We start from the raw sequence: 15,425 nt of genomic DNA on the forward strand, positions 1-15,425 counted from the left end.
CTCAAGAGGAAGGGGCCTGAAAAAGGAACATAGGGGCCCTCATGAAAAATGTAGCAGGGCAAGGGACATAGAAGATACCTTAAGCGTATGGATGTGTTTGGCTCTGCAATCTTTACGAAAAGAGCCTCAAACCTCTTCAAATATCTGCAATTTGTAATTAAGATTATAAATAAAGCTCTCAAAGCATGCCATGTCATACATGTTGTCCTACCATGTGTGTAATGTGGGATTTAGAGTTGATTTTCAGAGTCGCAGAATTGTCATTTTGGCCACCCCTAGGGCAGTGGGGAGTCATTATCAACATGTGAGTTGCAGAGGGGAGTTGCACCAGCCAGCAAGTCAAAGGCCTGTCTATCTAGAGATCTTTCCTCATATGGTCCCAGACTTGCGACCAGAAGGCTCTCAGTCAGTCACATTTCCATAAAATATGAACTATATCGCAGTTGGGTAGGCCACAACTCCAAAACCATGAATCCACACTAAGATGGGCATTGTGTAACCTTGCTGGTGACCAGTGCCAACAGTGGAGAATCTTAAAAAGCAAGATTTATTGCAAGGTTGCCGTAATCCTTTATTATAGTCTGCCAGTAGAGTACACCAGTCATCATCCAACAATTGCATGTAAAGGCGAGTTTCTGACCAGGAACGCAGTGCTATGGGTGTGGGAGAGAAAAAGCAGGAGTCCAGCAATGTGGCAAACAGTCCTGCAATAATCCCGCAAACGTTTTTCAAAGTGTGGATAAATTGATGAATGGGCTAGTTGGGGAGGTCAATCTGAGTCTTCCCCAGGACATTTGATAGGGGGTGGGACAATTGATTGTATCTTCATAGTTGGGAGAATGGAATCACAAATTCCTGTCTCAAGTCGGGGAATGATTAGATGGAGACGTTAGAGACCAGGTCTTCAATGTGGTGAATACTGGAGTAATCCAAGTGAAAAAGTGAATTTCCTCCCCACAGACCATGATATCCATATTGCGCCGAATTGGGGCTTTAGAGTGAACACAGCTCAGCATTTGCACCAGCCTAGGAGTCCTATGCCATGTGTACTGGGAAGGCTGAATGAGCAGGTTGAAGAGAGGCATAACCAAAGGTCTCAATATGTAGTAAATGGCAAGGTATGCCGTATATGATGCTCCAGCAACAACCTTGAAGGTATGGATCTGGAAGCAGGCAATCAGTACACAGAGTAGGCCAGCTGTTGTGCCAACCAGTATCCTTCCAGGTGCGGTAGACGTAAGCCAGCGCCCTTCTCAGAATCCTACAATGTAACTTAGGAAAGAATTCCAGAACTATCAACAGCCCAGCCTGTTTAAAAAGTCTTTATTAAAAGCATTGACTTTTGTGAAAGGAGACCTTAAGCAGTAAGCAAGACTTCAGAAGGGGCGTGGGTGGCCATCCACCAAGATGGTCGCACACACAATGGACTCCGATAGTTTCAGTGATTATTACCCATTATATCGGTCATCATCCAATCAGTGCTGGGTTAAATATGCTTGATTGAGGTCTGAGCTGAATTGGCTGCAACTTGAAGTGCTCCAGTGCGCTGGAGAGGTGGTGAAGCACACGAAGGGCCGAAGATTTGAGGAGGTGTGGGGCTTGCGCATCATGGCAACCCTCTAAGATGGGCTGGCCCAAAGGTGTGATGCTGGCGCGATTTTCCCTCCTGGTGTGGTGGCTACAGAGTGTGAGCCAGTGAGAAGGCTGTGGCGGAGGCCCAGAACACCTGGAGCCTCAACAGTGGCTGAGCCTTGGTCCAGTGGCCTCAACCCACCATAGGGGCCCTGAGAGAGCCTAAAGGGACAGAGAAGCAGCATGGCCTGAAAAGCCCTGCATGAGAGAGACACTTCGCCACCGTCGCGGAGGTAAGGAGCGGACGCTCCGGCCATAACCTGTGACTGTGCCCCATGTCCTTTACTGGAGTGGCACCTGCTGAGGGCCCCCCTGAACATTGTGTGGACTACCTGGCCTGGGGGACTGCGACCTGTGTGGAATCTTCTTGAAATGGGCTGGAACCCCTTGCTTGGTGCAGTGGTCCATCGAGCCCCCTGGGGACATGATGAGGAACAAGGGCCCTTAGCTGTCACAAACCAACCAGATTCACAAATTCACCGTCAAAATCTCCACATCTGGGGGCCCGGGGGTGCTGCAGTTGCAGACGTGGATCGGGGGTGACCCCAGCCCAGAAGCCCTCCCTGAGGGAAATCATGGCGGCCATAGAGGGCCTGCGGGGCACACTAGTACCCAAATTAGATGCAGTCATGTTAGATGTCAACTTACTGTGCACAGATGTCCGCAACATTGAAAAGAAGGTCTTGACGGCCGAAACGCAAATGCGAGGCCTAATCTCCAAAACCAAACATCTAGAAGGGCAAGTGGCTGCACTCACCAAGCAAAATGTCACTATTACGTCCTACCTGGAGGACCAAAAGGATCACACCAGGCACAACAATATCCGTGTGGTGGGGGTTCCCGAGGAAGCAGAGGGACAATGTACAGATCTTTTTCTGGAAGACCTCGTCCTTAAGACTCTCTGCCACATAAGACTGTCCAACTACTACACAGTCAAAAAGGCACATAGAGCGCTGGGCATCCTGCCACAATTGGGCCCCCCACGCACGATTCTAGCCAGGGTATTCAACTATAGAGAATGAGATGCGATCTCCAGGTGGCTCAGACTAATTAAGTTCTACATTTCAAGAACTCAATCATACACTTTTTACAGACTTCACCCTCAAGGTGCAACAATCACGCTGAAGCTTTCAGTCAGTCAAGAGAGCACACTGAGAATGTAACATTAAATACATGATGCACTAGCCGGCTAAACTCAGAGTTGTCTCAGATGAAAATACATTGCATTTTATGACTCCTGAGGAAGCCTGAGATTGGTTGAAGGGTTGGACCACAGCACGATGGAGAAGGTACTGCAGGACCCTCCCAATGACAGAGCTTAAGAGGCAAGCCTGCTGAGCGATGCAGACAGCCTGGGATCTGCAAATTTGTCTTCAGGAAACTGACTCATGCCAAACACTGATCTACAACATTAGTAATACTATTCAGGTCTCTGGGGCTGGGTGAGAGTGGCAGGTACCGAATGGTGCGGTTGCATGGCTTGGCCTGGTGCCTGGCTGATGAGGGCTATACTTGATCTATAGGGTAATGCCTCACTTTGAAAGTTCATGGGGAAATACAAGCACCTATGGTGCCTCAGAACAGGAGATTGTGTGATATGTTGTGTCAATCCGCTATTGGTTCACGCTGGCAGCCTCAGGGCTCCATCACAGTTAAATGTCAATGTTGGGGCAACCGGCACTCTGCATGTTGGGGAGCTGGGGGGTTTACAACTCACTATGCAGGGTTGCAGGAATGGGAGAGTTGGGGGTATTGTTTGGTTTACTTTGGCTATTTGAATTGTTTGGTCATCAATGCAGTATGTGAATGGGGGAGTGAGAGTGAATAATTTGGTATACCCTACATTGAACACAAATACACAACATACTCAAGCTAAAGGCAGGACCTAAGTGCAGAGACGTTCATGCATGGACATGAAATGTTAATGGGATGGGGAACAAAATTAAACACACCCTAGTATTGCAGTACTTGAAGCGACATTCCCCTGATAATCGCCTACGGGAAACGCACCTCTGAGGCAATTATTATAATGCTCTGGACCGCTTTGGCTATAGGTTTTTGCCACATGCTGGCTATACCTCAGATTCGAGGGGGGTTGGTATACTGGTAAAAACTACGTTCGTGCTTACCCCAACCCAGACGTGGTGAGACGATTTGGACTGCTACATGCCCTTCTCAGGCCCCTGGGAAGGTGACACCTTAAACCTTTGCTCCCTTTATGACCCACCAAGACTGCATGCAACAGTCTTTAATAAAATCAGTGCCTTGTTTCTTGAAATGTCTGTGGGTATCCTCCTGCTGCTGGGAGGACATATGAATGTTGTTATGAGCCCTGAAAGCAACAGACTGAGCACAGCACATACACGATCAGATTAAGATGTTCTGCCTGCCTTTGTGTCTGCCATAGGCTTGTCACCTTAAACAATACACATACTATTCGACTGCACACGGTTTGTTTTCGTGCTTAGAACATGATCTCCTACGTCATAGTAGAGTTGGGGTCTTTTAGAGCGGCGACTCACTGCGCAAGTGGGATTTCAGATCATTCCCCGGTGGGGGTTCGGGTTGGGGGACCGACATACGATACTTCCACGTTTCCTAGACTTAACCCGTGGTTCTTGTGGGATAGAGAGATTAAACAGAAGTTGAATACAGCAACAGAACTGTACTTACAAGAAAATGGAGGGTCAGTGGACTTCCCCCTGCACCCTCTGGGAGGCCTTCAAGACGGTCAAGCCCAGGCTCAAACAGAAGGTAAGAATGTAGCTCGAGCCGAATGAGAGGCCATAGAGAAAGACATAACTACTCCTGCGCCAGCAGGACTGGAGTGCCCGAACCCAAAAATGTGGCGTAAACCCATGCATCGGCAACAGAACGTCACCTGTACAATATAGGTGAAAAGGCAAACAAAGTCTTGGCCTGTTTCGAAAAGATGTAGAGATAGCTCCTGAGTGGTGGGTGTCCTGAATAGAGAGGGAATCCTTCCGACCACTAGCAAGACGATGGCAAATACCTTCACGTCTTACTATGAGGACCTGTACACCCAGAGTGTCAGAAGTAAAAAAAAATGTAAATCCAGTATTTGTAAAGCGCACAGCTACCCACAGGCATACCGGCGCTGGGGGCCGTTGGGAAGACTAAGCGAGCTATTGCCCAGAGTCACATGGTGCTGGGCAGACCCCTGACGCTGGTGCCCGGGATCGAACCGTGATCCCCAGCGTCGGGCGTCAGTCCCCCTGGCCGCTGCCCCACACCTCCTCCCCGCTGCGCCACACCTCCTCAGTGGTGCAGAACGTGAGCAGCTCCTACAGGACCTCCCGCTACAGTCCCCAACGGGCGAGGACGTGGAGGCATTAGCGGAAGACTTATCTGAAGAAGAACTAGCTAACGCCATCCGAGACTTACAATCTGGGAAAGTCTTGGGTCCCAACGGCTTGCCCATTAAATTATTTAAGGGGCTAATGGACAAAGTAGTCAAACCTATGCTTGAGAGGTTTTTAGGCGTTGCAAACCGCTGGTTGCCTCTTGGAAGACCAGTGCAAAGTCACAATAGTGGTTATATACTCTCGCCCTTGATTTTTGCCTTGGCACTTTAACTCTTGGCGTCTTGCATCCGTCAATATACTTTGATCTGGGGAATCAGAGCAGCTGGAGGTTGGGAGGAACATATCTCCCTGTATTGTTATGATGTCTTACTATATGCCATGATACCGTACTTCTCCACTGCTAGAATTTTTAATATTTTCGATCTCTTTGGTAGCTACTCCAGTTATCGAATCAATTATGCCAAATCAGTCATTTTCCTCTTGTCTGAAGCTATGCCGCAGCTTCCACCTCGGTGCATGGCACCAGTAGTAACCGAGGGCTTTCGATACCTGTGCATCTATGTGACCCGTGATCAACAACCATTTAGACAGAGGAACCTAATGCCTCAGTTGGAGAGGCTCAGAGTCGATGTGGCACATTGGCGTACCCTGCCGCTGACCTTACCAGGCAGAGTGACACTTAATAAAATTATGACTTTTCCATAGCTCCTATATGTGCTCCAAAATGCACCGTACCTAATTCTGGTGGAGTTTTTTAGCCATACAGACCACAAACTGCGGTTACTCAACTGGATCGGGGGAACACAACGTATTGGCCATGGCAAACTTCAGAGGGGTCTACGATGGGGACTTACACTCCCAGATGTCAGAAAGTACTACTGGGCCTCTCAACTACTAGTTAGTGGTTAATGAATGGATATTCTCAAATAGAGGGGAACCGGCTTACTATCTTGATAGGGCCGCCATGAGGAGCGGCAACAGAGAACCAGTACTCTACTGTAAAAAGCTGAAAAAGAAATTGCCTACACAGTGGGCTGATGGCCAAGACCTGGAGAAAGGCGAGTAACTATTTGGGTTAGAAGGGCAGACTCACTGCATTAATCCCGCTGTGGCATAATGACTTACTCCGAGAGGTGGCCTCCCTCACGGGTTTCTCCTGATGGGCGACAAAAGGTATAGAAAACTTGGGTGACATATGGAGGGAGAAATCCTTTGTGCGCTTTGAGATCCTCCACCAGGAGTATGAATTGGTGGACACTGAAAAGTTTCTCTATCGTAAGCTAGGGCATAGGTTGCAGGGCCACATTTGGAAGGGGTGGACCTTCCGGACGCCTCCCCCCTGGAGGATTGCCTGCTCACAGAGCCCATTACCAGACAAAGGAGTTTCCACGATTTATCGAAAATTGATAAAAATTCCCCTGCCCTGATAGGAAGCCTGCACAATGCCTGGACTGAGGATCTGGGCTGACTTAAAGAATGGATTAAAGTTCTTCAGGGCCCAAGGGAACTAGCTATCCAAGCCAGATTTAGATTAATCCAGCTTAACATACTCCACAGGGTGTATTACTCGTGCACCACCCTGAAGAAGATCGGGAAGGTCAGAACATCACTAGGGGACTGTACCCAAGACAGCACCTTTTTAAATATCCTGTGGGAATGACCGGTGATCCACAATTTCTGAAAGGGAGTGACGAGGGAGATGTGCCAGGTGATATTTCAGCAGGTGCGACTCGATGCCCAAAAGGCTCCTACTAGCAGTACAGGGGGACGAGAGTTGTCCTTGTTATACGGTGATTTGGTTAAAATTGGCAGCAGTAGTGGCAAAACAAAATATTGCAAGGTAGTGGGGGGGAAGAGAGTCCACCCGCCCACCCCTACCCCCCAAAGGGTCGATGATTGGGAAGCGGACCTGGACTGGAGTCAGAGGGCGGAAGAAGTGATATATAAAAGCAAGGGATGCCAAACAAAGTGGGAAAAGGTGTGGGGAGCCGGCAAGAATTCCGGGGCATCAATGTTGCGACTGTATGATAGAGGGTCTGTTGTGATATACCATTATCCAGACTGTTGTTGGTAATCTAACCTGCATTATCAGATCTCCCTAAAAGCGCTCTAGGTAATCTATGCTTCAGACCTGTTTCCATACAGGGTACTTGATTCAATGCTGAACAAGAGAAAATTGCTAACTGTATTCATTCTGTTCTGCACTGTAGAATGAGCAACTGTTTAATAAAAATAATAATAAAAAAAAAAAAGACTTCAGAAGGGACCAACTGTGAAACACTGCCCCCTGTACACCTAAGAGGAACAATGCTCATATTCACTTTCGGAACTCAAAAGCTGGCTATTCTCAAACATAATTTAAGTTCAATAGAGGCAGCAAAATAACAGATATGTCAATGTTCCCATTCATTAGCACCAAGAGACCTACTCATTGTAAAACTGCTGTAGAAACACTGTTAGCCTATCAGCAGGAAATAGGGATGGGTACAATGGAGACAACGAAATGTGATAGAGAATATCAAAGAAGGCATCAGCGGCCAGATACAGAGTGACAACTGGGTATCATCAGACCCACAATGAGGAGGCCAGAGAAGAACTAAGGGTGATGTGGCATTCTACTTTGACAACCAGACAAGTTATTGGCTTATTGAAGCTTGGCAGCTCCCTTTCAACCCCACTCAATAGGATATATGCTGTATTTAGATAACGTTCCATTGGATGGAGGATGGTTTACCCCACCAAAGGACTATGCTGGTACAGAATACTATGAGTTTATTTATTATGTTTTTTCAGAATGCAGTCACTAATCTTAGACACCACCATTGAAGCAGGTAGCCGGGAGACAAAGATATTTGCAGAAGGGGGTTTTGGTCCTACTCCAGGGCATTTTATTGCAGGCTGAAACAGGTCTATGTTTGTGCAACTACTCACCTGCATTTAGTTTTTTTATCTCTACCAACTTGCGACAAGAATAACGCATTCGGCAACTAGTTGGTAGTATTATTCCCCCATTGTTTCCCTTTTGTTTAAAAAATGCTCTGTAATATCATAAGCTTTTAAGTAGGGACAATTAGGGGTTGCAGCCTGTATTGGTACACCCTTCAACAATGCAGGGGGCCTCATGAAAAAGCATGCCACCTAATTGTGGGTGAGAGCCTTAAACGATTATAAACAAAAGTTTATGGCAAGGCTTTTTCTACCCCTTCTCTAGACACAATGTAAATTTAATTACAGTTAAGAAAACAGTGGGGTCAGGCAAAATAGGTAGCCTTGGCCCCAGAGTACTTGATGATTATATATGGAGCATAAAGGACATCAGTGGTGAGAGATGGCCACAAATGTGAGGCGTCCAACTTGAAAAGAGGAGGATAGAGAATACAAAATGGGGAAGATGGCAGAACACAGGCTGAATGTGGGGGAGGGGCACAGAGCAGCAATGTGTAGATAATAACAATAGTAGCACAGACAAATTGTCAAGGAGCAAAAGAAAGAACTTTGGGTGGTGAGGATGGAGCAGAGGGGAGAACACATCAACCCCAAAGGAAGGGGAAAGAATTTAAAATCATCTTCCCACAAAGTAATTTTATGATTATTTATTATCAGTGCATGATTTTCGTGGATTACTTTAAAGTGTTATATTACTTGCCCTTCGCCTATGATCTCAATCATTTGGTCTTGTTGTCATTAGAAAACTGGATGATACACAGCATTTGTTTCCTTCTATTTTTGAAAACTAGTATATAGTGGTCACATTGTCAAAAATTACTTTCTCTGACAATATTCAATAACCATATATAATTTTTTTGCTACAGCTAAAAATATATCTATTCAACCTTTCCAAGAGTGTGTGTTATAGCATTGCCCACAGTTTTACTAGCAGACAGCCATAACTTACCTCAGCAATGATGTCCCCGTTCTCAGCATGCACTTGTGCAATAGCTCCCATGTCTCGTATTACGCTCAGCACCTCATATATCTGAAAAACAAAACAGGATTTATTCCCTCTATGTATAAGCCCTCAAACTATTACCAACTCACAAAGCTCCCTTTTCGAAACTTCCCCACCCTACACCTCCGTAGCAAACCAATATAGGCTCCAACTATAAGGATGTCTAAGAACTCATTATTCGTTTCACTCTGGTAGCTCATACCACAGAAGACTACACAGGATCTTAACTCTAATAACAGTAAGATTGCTAGAGTACTTGTTGCCTATAGTCATAATAAATAAAAGCTAAACTTGTCATGAAGAAATGTTTGAACATGCTATTTATTAAGTATAAACCAGGTTCTTATAAGGTGTAAACCAGGTTCGTGCTAAGCACTGGATCAGATGAAAAGAAATCTCTAATTTACTTTCCTGAAGACTGCTTATAACTGCTATCCCACTCTTTAGCTAACATCTATCCTCGCCCATGGCAATGCAAGTGCTCCTACCTGGCTATCAGTGAGTTGAAAGTTGTCTTTGAAGGCCATATACACCAAGAAAGAGTTGACACCTGGGAGAATAGAGAATACAAAGAAAATATAGAGTAAAATCTGGGTTGGTGACAAACAAAAGAGCAAAGAATTACATGCCAATATTTCAGAATACACAAACACAACTGGAAACAGACAAATCAAAAGGTATGCATGGGACTTCAATCACAACTTTTCGTTGGAAAATAAAGGGGGGTCAGAAACTATTAGGACTTTTTAATAGAAAATGTCAAGCAGGGTGGTTTGTGAACCACATGGCAAAACTTATGAACCCTGGTGTACGTTACTCTTGATGACTTTGCGGACTCAGGACTGGGTTCCAACAAGGACCCAAAAGCCTTAAAGGGTTCAGAACCCCTCTCAAAAGGAGTCTGCCCAGGCTTGAAGGCAGTGCATAGTGGTGGATGGTAGCCCACGGAGGGTTGGGAGCAAGTCTAGCCATAAGCCGGGCCTTGCGCCATATGTAGAGGGATTTACCGCAGGCCCTTTGACAGAACACTAGCGGCGCATGGTCTTCTGCCCTTAACATGATGGGTTGGCCTGCTGTGCAGGCTTTCAACTGTGAGCAGGGGGATTGGTGGCCAAATACAGGTTGGGGCAACAAACTACAGCAAACCTTCAGTGTTGCCCCCCCCCCTGGCAGGTTGGGAACATGGCTGGGCTGAACGCTATGCCATGAGACCAACCCCCACTACACACGAACAAAGGCCTTGCACAGCGAGGACAGGAATAATTTAAAATAAGTTTGTTCTAGTACATCATTTTAAAAAACAACAACTATAGTGAGGCTATGGTAAACTTTGATTATAACAGCATGATGTAGGATTAACACAAATAAAACTCTGAAATTCACTTAGATGGTATAGTTACAAAACAAAATCTAAAAACCACTGAAATACACAAATTATGGTTACCTTCACAATTCATAGTTCACATAACAGTCGTGCAAACAATAACTTGCATACCAAATGCAGTGCTTAAGACCTCACAATATTTATACCAGCAAGGCCATACTGAAGCACATCATCATTAAATGATAAGGTGTACTCATATCAATAAATAATAGTGCATTCGGTCATCTCATTCATATTTCTAAGGGGATTCAGATGTGTAGTCTCATCTGTAAGATTATTTATGACATTTGCAAATTCAGCATGTAATATCAATGGTGAGGTCATGAGAAATGCATTAGGTGTGAAGAACAAGTTACTTACCTTCGGTAATGATGGTAGAGACATATGTTAGTTATAGATTCCTTACCTTAGAATTTCCCCCAGATGTCAGTCTGGATCTGGACCACTGGTGTGTCAAAACTAAGGCTCTTTAATAAGTTCACTGAGTGGGGAGGATGTGTGGCGCGGTAAGGAACCTACAACAATAATATGTCTCAATCAGATACATCGTTACCTGATAGAGACTGTTAGTTGTAGATTCCTTACCTTAGAATAGATACCCCAGCCATACCATTCCCGGAGGAGGGTCTGCGAACCAAGATCATACCAGAAGCTCCTGAAGGACCGAACGGGTAAAGTACCCATCCCTCCAGACTTGGCTGTCTGGGAAGTAGTGTCTGGTAAATATGTACAAGGATGCCCACGTTGCTGCCTGACAGATGTCAAGGACTGGAACTCCACGTGTTAATGCTGTGGTTGCCCCCGTTGCTTTGGTGGAATGAGCACGCAACTCTAGAGGAGGGTCCTTCTTCAACATAGCATATTTTATGCTAAGGACAACCCATCAGGAGATGATCAGTTTCCAAACAGCCTGACATTTCTTGGCACCCACATAGCCAATGAAGAGTGGATCATCCACCCGGAAGTCTTTTAGCCGATCAAGATAAAAAGACAATGCACATTTTGGGTCTAGACGGTAGAGTCTCTCCTCTTCCTTGGAAGGATGCAGGGGTGGATACAAGATGGGCAGAGTGATAGATTGTCCCGCATGAAAAGGCGTGACAACCTCAGGTAGGAATGAAGGCTTGGTCCAAAGCACCACTTTATACGGACAGACAGATAGAAAAGGGGGTTTAGAAGATTTAGCCTGCAGCTCGCTCACCCTGCAAGCAGAAGGTATGGCAGCAAGAAAGTCAGTTTTCAGAGTTAGCAACCGGAGGAGACCGTTGTGAAGAGGTTCGAAGGGAGCACACATAAGAAAGGTGAGAACCAGATTTAAGTCCCATTGGGGCATTACAAAAGGAGATGGAGGAAATAGATGAGTAAGGCCCTTAAAGAATCTTTTAACGATAGGAGATTTGAATAAAGAAGGCTAATCTGGCAGATGAGGAAAAGCAGAAATGGCTGCAAGGGATCCTTTAAGAGTGCCCAAAGAAGATCCCCGCTGGACCAAGTAAAATATATTCCAAGGAAAGGCACTTAAAATCTTGCAGGCCTTTTTAACCAGTAGGACTCAGACAGTCAACCTAGGGGACTTCGAATCAGACCCATTTGTGCTCCCTTGTGGAGTCCCACAGGGGTCTTCCCTGAGCCCGACTCTTTTTAACGTGTATGTTTCCACCCTCGCCCATCAGATCCTTTGGTTTTAATCTCACATCCTACGCTGACGACACGCAGATTGTGGTGTCGCTGCTACCGGGAGAACTGGAGAGCACGGCAGATAGGTTTAGAGGCTGCATGAGGGAGATCGGCATCTGGATGGCAGCAAACTGCCTTAAGCTCAACTCAACAAAAATCGAAGTGTTGCTGTTTAGGTCCAGAGATAACTTCTGGTCCCCTCGTTGGTGGCCAGAGGAAATGGGGGCTCTTCACTCCCCGGTTTCAAAGGTTAAAAACCTGGGCATTGTGATGGATGAATCACTGTCCCTCAGGCCACATATCAATGCACTGTCCTCAGCCACCCACTATGTGTTGAAAACCATTTGGAAAGTTCTACCATTTCTGGCGGATGAACACAGGAAGACAGTGGTCACTGTTCTGATGATGTCCCGTCTAGATTATTGTAACAGCTTTCTGCTTAACGCCCAACAGGTTAGTATACGAGGGGGTTACCCAATAGAGTCACTGGGACCTGGGTTCGATAAGTGTTAAGAGGAAGGGGTCCCAATGAGAGTAGGGAGCATATAATAAATTTCACAAGAATTGATCCAAAGCAATTATTTTGATCCACAGAGTTTTATTCACGGTGGGATCCAGTGGAATTAATACACTTAGCAAAACAAATAGTCAACTGTATTTAAGGTCATACAGTGCCCCAGGAAGGAGAAGGAAGTGATAGTGAAAAGGTAGGGGAGTGGTGGGATTATGTGACAGTAAAATCAACAGTTCAAAACATTTTTCATGCTATAAATCATATAGCAATCAGTGCCATAACCGTATGGCGACATTATTTGTAAACAGGCATACAACACATAGTACAAAGTATATGAAAATTTTCGCATATGTGGTTGCCGCAAATGAAAAAAACCATCGACGTTTCGACCCTCTGAGACTGCAGGAAGATTTAACCTTGCTGCGGGGTCTTCATCAGGACCAGGGAAGGGGCAGGGGACCACATGGTCCGTAGTTCCCAATGTGGTCTTGTGGTTACTTAAAGCATAGGCAGGTTCTGAGTCAGCATCGAAAAACGGCAATATGTCAATGATCGGTATTCAGTCAGGAAAATAGCACGGGGAGTTAATCCACAGTTAGGTCGTTGGTGTTAGTTCTCAGAGCTCCGTACGCGGGCAGCCGATTTTTTTCATTTGCGGCAACCACATATGCGAAAATTTTCATATACTTTGTACTATGTGTTGTATGCCTGTTTACAAATAATGTCGCCATACGGTTATGGCACGGATTGCTATATGATTTATAGCATGAAAAATGTTTTGAACTGTTGATTTTACTGTCACATAATCCCACCACTCCCCTACCTTTTCACTATCACTTCCTTCTCCTTCCTGGGGCACTGTATGACCTTAAATACAGTTGACTATTTGTTTTGCTAAGTGTATTAATTCCACTGGATCCCACAGTGAATAAAACTCTGTGGATCAAAATAATTGCTTTGGATCAATTCTTGTGAAATGTATTATATGCTCCCTACTCTCATTAACGCCCAACAGGGGCTGTTAAATAAACTTCAAATTCTGCAGAATCCAGCAGCTCGTCTGATTACGGGCACACCCAAGTTTGCCTCGGCAGCGCAAGACCTGGTGAAGTTACATTGGTTACCTGTGCGTAAAAGAATAATTTTTAAAACACTCTGTATAATTTTTTAAGGCTCTGCATGGCCTAGGCCCTCAATGCATGATGACGCTCTTCCAATGGTACAAGCCTGTAAGAGCATTAAGGTCAGCAGAACAGGAGCTGGTAGTAGTCCCAAGAGTAAGAAAAGCCTGGTGGGGAGGCAGGAGCTTCTCCCTGGGAGCGGCGAAGACCTGGAATACGCTGCCACTGAGCCTTAGACAGCTTCCTGATTTGCTTTCATTCAGGAAAGCCCTTAAAACATGGCCCTTTACACACTAATCGGAGCACCAGTTCATTTGCACTAGTAATCACTCAGCGCCAGGACACCTTCGGGTAACAGTGGTCTTTAAAAATGTCAAAAATAAATAAATAAATAAATAAATAAAAGGACCGCAGATAGAGGAGCAGAGATGGGGTCAACGGCCTCTGCTGTGCACCATGCCACAAATCTGTTCCATCTACAGGCATACACTGTTTAACTGGAGGGACTCCTGGCTGCCAAGATAATATCACAGACTTTGGGCAGAAGGTCGAAAGCCTTCAACTGCCTCTGCTCAATCTCCACGCGAGGAGGTGGAGACTGGACAGGTTTGGGTGAAGAACTGTTTGCTGCTGCGACAGAAGACCCTCCCGAAGGAACAGGCTGATCGGAGGATCGATGGCCATGCTCAGAAGGTCGGGTGGCAGATTCTTCATACCCAGTCCAGAGCTACAAGAATGACTTAAACCCGGTCGCACTTTATCTTCTTGAGCACTCTGGGCAAAGCGTTGCCAAGTGAGCACCACCTTGGAAACTCCAACGCGCAAAACTGCTGACATTGCGCGTTTTCTACGGAGGCGAACAGATCTAACCAAGGCTCTCCCCACCACTGAAAGACTTTGTGCCTCCTCCGGATGGAGACACCATTTGAGATAGACTAGGCACCGAAGGCTGAGTTCATTCGCCCTGGAGTTCAGGGATCCTGCAAGGATTTGAACCACTAGTGTTATGTCCTGATGTTCAGCTATGTCCAGAGGTAGAGAGCCTCTTGACACAGGGTCCACGACCCTGTGTCAAGGGTCCCGCCCTGTGTGTTGTAGTACCACATGGCGGTGGTGTTGCTGTGAACACCTGCACCACTTTGCCCCTGAGAGGGGGAAGCAATGCTTTCAGTGGCAGTCTGATCGCCCGGAGCTCCAAAAGGATTATATGGAGGCTGTACTACGCCTGAGACCAGACGCCTCTGATCTCCACCTCTCCCAGGTGGCTGTCCCATCCCAGAAGTGACACATTTGTCACCAGTGTTAGATCTGGTTGGGGAGGTGAGAAGGATGTGCCTCTGACCCAATCTTGGTTTGTTAGCCATCACCGCAGTTGGTGAGCAGTTCCCTCAGACATCTGGGCATAGTCGGAAAGATTTCCCCTGATGCTGTGCCAAATGGAACTTCAGGTCCCACTGAGAAGCCTGCATATGACATCTGGCATGATCCAGCAGCAGGATGCAGGAGGCCATGAGGCCCAGCAGCCTCAGTCATTCTCACCGAAATCCGTGATAGATCCTGAAACATTGGTATCATAGCCCGAAAATCTCGGGAGGGTAGGCTCAAAACTGCACTGTGTCCAGAACTGCCCCGATGAAAGGGAGTGTCTGCAAGGGAGTCAGGTGTGACTTCGGCACGTTGATGGTGAACCCAAGCGAATACAGGAAGTTCGCCATAGTCTGGAGATGAGAGGCGATTGCCTGGGGCGAGTCCACCTTCAACAGCCAATCGTCAAGACAGGGAAAGACTGAGGCCGCTGATCTGTACAGATGAGCTGCGACCA

General features: G+C 46.3%; 1 protein-coding gene across 2 annotated transcripts in view; it reads right to left on the reverse strand.

Annotated features, from left to right (window-relative positions):
* DPYSL2 (dihydropyrimidinase like 2) overlaps positions 1-15,425 on the reverse strand; it is a 366,898-nt gene that overhangs the window by 81,936 nt on the left and 269,537 nt on the right. For both annotated transcript variants that reach the window (XM_086943522.1, XM_086943523.1), the window contains exons 5-6: positions 9,396-9,457; positions 8,854-8,934 (exon numbers count right to left, since the gene is read on the reverse strand). In XM_086943522.1, coding sequence (XP_086799648.1) covers positions 8,854-8,934; positions 9,396-9,457 — 143 coding nt within the window. The remainder of the gene's footprint in view (positions 1-8,853; positions 8,935-9,395; positions 9,458-15,425) is intronic.

The sequence above is a fragment of the Lissotriton vulgaris genome, chromosome 11 (genome assembly GCF_964263255.1).
Source record: "Lissotriton vulgaris chromosome 11, aLisVul1.2, whole genome shotgun sequence".
NCBI classification, from domain to species: Eukaryota; Metazoa; Chordata; class Amphibia; order Caudata; family Salamandridae; genus Lissotriton; species Lissotriton vulgaris.